Below are 6,602 nucleotides of genomic sequence, written 5' to 3' on the forward strand. Positions count from 1 at the left end.
CCGAAGTCAGGGTCATGGAGCCTGCACGGGTGGCCAGGGTGAGGGGACTCCAGAGCTGCCCTCATGCTGGCAGGGCTCCTGTGGACCCCACCAGGGCCTGTCCTACCTGGTGGCTGCTCCCTCCCATGGGGCCCTGGAGCCCTGGGGGAGACTCTGGCCGTGCCCGTGTTTGTCCCCTGGCTCTTTACAGCCTGAGGGCTCAGGCCCAGGACCCCTGGAGGGGTTCCAGGAGAGAGGGGTCTCACCACCTCTCCCCCCACCTGGCTGTGGCTACCTTCCCCATCCAGGGAGGCCACTGCCTTGCTTTCTGTGGACGTGACTTCTCTAGGGACCTCAGAGACAGGCACCACAGAGGATGGGCCCTTCTGAGACTTGTTTATTTCACGCAGCACGATGACTTTAGGGCCGTCCCAGCAGGTGTCCAGGGTTCTGTGTGCCCCACTGCAGGACAGGAAGCCAAGGCTGCAGAGCAGGGTAGCAGATGCAGGATGCTTGGGGCCAGCTGGGCTGGAACTAGACCTGGCTCTCAGGATGGACTTTCCAGGGCCCTGCGGCCCTTGGCCCTGTGGCCCTCCTGAACCCTCCTGTCTCAGGGCCATGGCTTCACCAACCAAGGATAGCTGGCTGGTCCTCTCCTGACCTTAGCTATGACCACACCCCAGACACACCAAGGAAGGCTGGAGGAAGGGGCCGTTGGGGGTGCAGGTCCCCTTGGCCCTGCCCGCCAGGAGTACAACTCCCAGGACTGCAGGCGCTGGGTGCCCTGTGGGCCCCAGCTGGGCCTCAGCTCTCTACCTGTCCTCAGAAGCCAGCCAGGCACCTAATGTCCCTGTGGAGTGGACGTCTCTCTGTGGAGGGGTTTCTGAGAGTCAGGCTGGGCCCGTCCCGGGCGTGTCTTCAGGAGGGAGCAGTCTCCTCTGCCTGGTAGGGCAGCCGGGTCTCCCTGCGCCCGCTGCCTCACCCACCATCCCTGCCTGTTGCCCTGTGCCCAGGCCACCAGCGGGTGTGTGGAAATGACTCCGGGTTCTGGCTCCAGCCTCGGCTCAGGGTTACGGGCCTGTGGGATAACTGGGTATCCACCCCTCCGCTGGCCATGGTGCCTGGAAGGGCTGCTGTTTCCAGCCGCACCCTCCACATCTGGTGCTGGAGAAGAGAACCCTCTCCAGGCTGGCCGTGTAAGGGCAGTGTGGCCGCCCTCCCCTCCATGTCAGCCTCACCTTCCTAGTGCGAGCCCTGGAGGCCGGGGATGAATCTGCCCCTTCAGGGCCCCCTGGTGGGAGGGAGTGGGGCCAGGGCAGGCCCTGACCAGGGAGAGGAGGCCAGGGGCCTCCCAGAGTGGACAAGGTCTTAGGGGCCAGGGTTGCCTGGAGCCCTGTGTCCTTCCAGCATCCATGGGTCCCTGGCCAGCCCAGCCCTAGCGTGTCCCAGGAGAGGGGCTCTTGACCACCAGCAACCTCCTGCCACCGTGGAACCCTGGGCTGCAGCTGTGTGGCCTCCCCAGGATCTCAGCCAACTCGACCAGGCCCTGGTGATTCCAGACGCTGCTCCTGCCAGGGCCTGGTGGCCTCATTGCCACAGAGTACACATGGGGATGGCGGGGGTGGGCAGCCCTTGAGAAGAGAGGTCAGAGCAGGAGAAGGGCCCGAGGGGCGGGGAAGGGAGGAGGGCATGGTGGGGGACTTGTGGCAGGCAGTCTGACCCAGACCCGAGGGCAGATGGAGGTTCCCAGGACCTAGCCTGACAGTCCACAGGAAAGGGGAAAGGGGCACAGCTCACATGCCTCTCCCAAATGGATGCTGGTTCCTCCCACAGACTTGGCCAAGTCACACGTGCCCTGGGGTCAGCCCCAGTCTCTGGGGCACGTGGAGGTCCCACTTCCTCCTCCAGCCCAGCCCTCTGCAGACACAGGAGGACCCTGTGAGCCCCAGAAAAGCAACCCTCCAGTGCTCAGCCACGTTTCACCCAGGGCGCGACTTCCACCCTCAGGCCAGCACACCTCCCTCTTGGGCTATCTCAACCCCCACCAGGGAGTTTGCCGTCTTTCTCCTGCTGGAATCTGGTCCCTCAAAGACCAGCAATCTCCTGTGACCCCTGACCTCCCCCAGCCCAGCCTGGCCCCCATCGGTATTTCTAAACCCGAGACAAGGAGCAAGCGTCCGTGTGGCAATGGGCCTGGCACACCCTTTATGAGCAGTTAGAACAGGTCCCAGGTCATGCTCAGCCGCAAAGGTGGACCTGGCCCCCAACATCCCTCTGCCCTGTGGCTGGGTGTGGCCACTCCATCTGTGGCAGGCCGTGTGAGGACAGTCTGGTGCTGAGCGACTCTCCCATGCCCAGCCACTCAGCCCCTGCACTGGGCAAAGGTCTGGGAGTAAGGACTGTGGGTGTGGGCTAGAGCTCACTGGCCGGCGTGACCAGGTGGCCGCTGAAGGTGATGTAGAGGTCCCCAGGCTCGCCATAGATGGCGTTGTCCTGGTCACGGTGAAACATGCGCACCCAGACGGTGCTGCTGGCTGCCAGCGGCAGCAGCAGGCTCTGGGCCTGCATGAGGCTGCGCTCGCTGGGTTGCGCGTACAGCACGGCCATGGGCCGCTGGTCCAGCATGACGTGCAGGTAGGCCTCCTTGAAGGTCCAGGTGTGCACATGCAGGCTCACGAAGTAGATACCCGGCACCTTGCAGTGGAAGTGTCCCGTGGCCAGGTCGAAGGCGCCATCCAAGTTCACGAGCTCTGTGTCGAAGGGCACTGCCTGGAAGTCCTCTGTGCTGTGTAGTCCCTCACGCCGACCCACAGAGAAGGCAGCGTGGGCACGCTGGCACGGGGCACCTGGAGGCCCCATCTGTCCCTTCTGGCCTTTGTGGCCCTGCAGGCCGCGGGAGCCCTGGGGACCCTCCTCCCCGCTCTTTCCTGCGTGACCTCTGGCCCCTGCCTCACCCTTCTCTCCTGCAGGGAGCAAGTGGAGCCTTGGTCAGGGTAGTCCCACCTCCCCTCACCTCCAGGCCCCGCTACCCTGCCAGGTCCAGGCCTGGGCTCCAGGCCTCCCTAGCCTCAGTTTCCCCCTCCGCACAGCGGGCCTTAATCTGCCCCTCACGTAGGCAGTGAGAAACCACCTGTCAAAGGTGCAGCCATGCCGAGGCAGCTGGGCTCTGCAGAAGGAGAGATCTGGGGAATCCCTGCCCAAGTCTAAGCTAAGCACAGCCTGCTATCCGGCCTCAGGGGGTCAAGCACCCATGCAGTCCCCCAGACCAGCAGCCTGCTTCCTGCTTGTGGGGCAGGGGCTGGGTGCAGGTGGCACCTCCAAGCACACTCACCTTTGAGGATGGAGATGTCGATGGTGGGCCGAACGAGTGGCAGTCCCACCCACGGGCCCGTCACTCCAGTGGGTGTATGGGCGGGGGCGGCAGCAGGGGGCCATGGTGGGCGGCAGCAGTGCACATAGGGCCTCCTGGGCGGTCCCAGGTTGGGCCAGGCCCCTGCAGGCAGCACCAGCACCAGCGCCACGAGGCCGGGGGCTGCCATCCTGGTCAGGCCTGGGGGAAGGTGGGGTCTGAGGAGGAGCCGACAGAGCCCGGGAGCTGGAGGGGTGTCTGGAGGCCAGGGCCCTCAGGGCTGCAGGGGGATGCCAAATCCGAGGCCTGGGGCTACTCTGCCCGGCACCCAAGTGCCCTGCCCTCCCCGCCAGAGCTCCCACCATGCAACCCTAACTGCCCAGGGTCCAGGCAGATGGATGGGGGCTGCTGCCCAGGTGGCTTGAGGACCCCCATCTGCCACGGCCCCACCGCCCACCTACCTCTCAGTGAGCACTGCTGCCTGCCTGGCTGGCTCCAGCCCTGTGAGCCCAGCAGTCCCCAGCAGCCTGTGAAAGACACCTTTCACACCGCCTGGCGCCTGCGGCTTCCCAGGGCGGCCAAGACCAACAGGGAGGGCAGCTGCACGTTGCCCTGGGCCAGGAGCAGGCAGAGCCCCATGCTACCAGCAGCGGCCCCAGTCACCTGCCCCAGGGCTGCACAGCCCGCCCAGGCTCCAGCTCCCACTGCCCACCCTAGTGCCCCCGTGTGGGCAGGGTCCAGGGAGGCCTGGGCCAGCAGGCTGGGGCATGGTGCCTGGGGCTGGAGTCTATACCCCACCAGAAACGGAGGCTGCTTCCCCTCAGGGAAGGGCGACTCCACCCAGCAGAGCATGAGGGTGCTGGAGGCCAAATGTTGTGTGGCCCCACGCTGTACCAGGCCGTCTGGGCCCCCAACCCAACTGGGGACGCGGGGATCAGCTGGCCACGCAGACGGAGCCCTGGAGAGGGGGATCTGCTCAAGGCCTGTGGTGTCTACCCACTCCCCGATGACACCCTCAGACTTCCAAGGATAAACACCGGCCCCTCGGTGCCAGGCCCCAGCACGAGGATGAATCCTAGAGCCCCTCAGGCAGTGGCAGGCGGGGCTGTGTTCACTGTGAGCCAGAGGTCAAGCCCATACAGGGCCCCGGCCCGCACCCTGGACCTGTGCCCTGGGACATGGCTGGTTCCCCTGAGCCAGGCTGCCTGCTGGGGAGGCAGAGAACTGGGGTGGCCCACCTCTGCCTGCTGGTTCTGCTTGGCTGGCCCCTCCTTCCCCCACCAGCCTGTCCCCTCCAGCCTGACCCCAACGGCCTGCCCGCTAGCTGTCCACACTGATGACCAGGGAGGAGGGAAGGGTGGAAGGCCAGGGAGAGGATGGAGGCCCATCTGTGGGGCTTTGTGTGCAGGCCGCCGGGAAGGCAGGGGCTGGCAAAAGCCAGGGCAGGGCGACTGGCCTCAGAGGCAGCACCTCACACCCAGCCTGGCACCAGCAGGGCCTGGTGGCCCCCTCAGGGGACAGTTGTCTTCTGCTGCAGGCTGTGGCAGCACAGAGGAGGATGTGAAGATCTGAAATCCTGTGACCAGCTCACCCAGCCCGTCCCGGCCTGCAGCCCCCAAACGGCTTGCATAACTAGGCCATAGGTGGCAGGAGGCACTGCGTCCCTACAGGAGCCCAGTGGGGAGGGCAGGGCTTTCCTGTGCTGGTCCAGAATTGCCCTTGGGGTGCTGGAGCCCCTGGGGTTCCTGGAGAGCACTGGACCCTGGCTCTGAGTCTTGGACTCCCCCTGTGAAATGGGCACCCATGGCAGCACGGGAGTGGCCGGGGTCCCCCGCGGAGGGCAGGATGGTGAAGCCCAGCCTCAGGGACACTGCCAGCCTCAGCCAGGTACAAGGTCCAGCTCTGCAGTGCACCCCAACACCAGCAGAGGTGCCTCCAGAGAGAGAAGGACCCTCACCATGCACCCTCATATGTGGGGCCAGCCAAGGACCCCCAGGAGCCAGCTTGGTGTGAAGGACCTCTTCAAGGAGGGAGTGAAAGGCCCAGGAAGGGGCCTGGGCCCCCAGTCCTCCTGGATCCTGCCTGGGAGAGTGTCTGGGCAGGGCTGGCAGGCAGCTTGCGAGCCCTGGGACTCTGCAGGGAGGGGCCAGTGCAGGGGGGTGACTCCATGGGGGCAGGACAATGAGTCTCAGGACAGAAATAGCCCTGGCTCAGACACGGCCACCAGCATTGCCATGACAACTGGGGAGCGTGGCTGGACGTCATGGCCCCCGAGGTAGACATCCTGCAGTGTCATGGGGGACTTTCTGCACCGCCTGGCTGTGCCCCACCCCTCCTGCCAGGATCCTGGGAGGGTCATGCTCTGCTCCTGTGGGGTGGGAGCCTGTGCTGGCACAGAAGAGCCAGACCAGGCTCAGCCCCCGGACACGCCTAGAGTCAGCGCCCCCATGGGGCTTGGGATTCTCCACCGGTGAGGGGCAGTGAGTGTCCCCAGGAAGCCACTTGGGCCTGCCTAGACACTGGCAGGGCTCGGCTGGTGGCAGGGTTGTACTATTGAGGAGGTTGGTGGCTCAGTTGCCCATGGCCCCCGGCCCAGGGGTGGTCCGAGTATAGGCAGTTGATGTGGGTTCTGGGGTAACATGGGCAGAGTCAGAGTCCACTGCAGCTGGCCAAGTCTGAATATCCCAGGGAAGGACAGAGCATGGACTCTAGTCAAAGGCCCTAGGGTCGGCCCAGGGTCAGCTGCTTGCTGCCTATGAGAGGACCATGTGGCCTGGTTGGGGGTCCATCAATAGGAGCACCCAGGCACTTGGAAGGAGGACATGACACCTTGATTTGCCAGGCAGACATATTCAGGCTTGGCTGGATGATGTGGGAGAAGCACAGAACTGACTCAGTGCACATGGATCAGTCAGGTAGTGCTGGGGGATCCAGGGGGCAGAGAGGGGTGACATCCGCAGCTGAGAGCAGTCCTCCCTCTTTGCCCTTGCCCTAATGAGATCAAGAACAGCCATGGGGGCCTGGCAGACCCCTGGGTGACAGGAAGCACACCCTGTCCAAGGAGAAGCCTCCTGTGGGCAGAGAGGCAGCTCAGGGTGGCTATCAGCCCTCCTGGCTACTGTGGAGGCCCGAGTCACTCTGGGCTTCTCTTGCCCTCCTTAGGACCCCTGTGTGATCTCCGCAGCAGGAGGCGGATCCACTGAGGTATCCTCTGTGACCAGATGGACTCGGGTGAGGGGCTGAACAATCCAGAAATCTAGAGGGCACTCAGTGA

The 6,602-nt window shown here is 64.8% G+C and overlaps 1 protein-coding gene across 1 annotated transcript; it reads right to left on the minus strand.

Annotated features, from left to right (window-relative positions):
• Window positions 1–2,391: 2,391 nt before the first annotated feature.
• C1QTNF8 (C1q and TNF related 8) lies at window positions 2,392–3,518 on the minus strand (the record flags this gene model as incomplete). The annotated part of the gene is made up of 2 exons (XM_079121839.1): window positions 2,392–2,942; window positions 3,311–3,518. The coding sequence occupies 2 exons, from the start codon at window positions 3,516–3,518 to the stop codon at window positions 2,392–2,394; spliced, it is 759 nt and encodes a 252-aa protein (XP_078977965.1).
• Between the last annotated feature and the right edge of the window lie 3,084 nt (window positions 3,519–6,602).

The sequence above is a fragment of the Sciurus vulgaris genome, assembly GCF_902686455.1.
Source record: "Sciurus vulgaris genome assembly, chromosome: 18".
Classification (NCBI taxonomy): domain Eukaryota; kingdom Metazoa; phylum Chordata; class Mammalia; order Rodentia; family Sciuridae; genus Sciurus; species Sciurus vulgaris.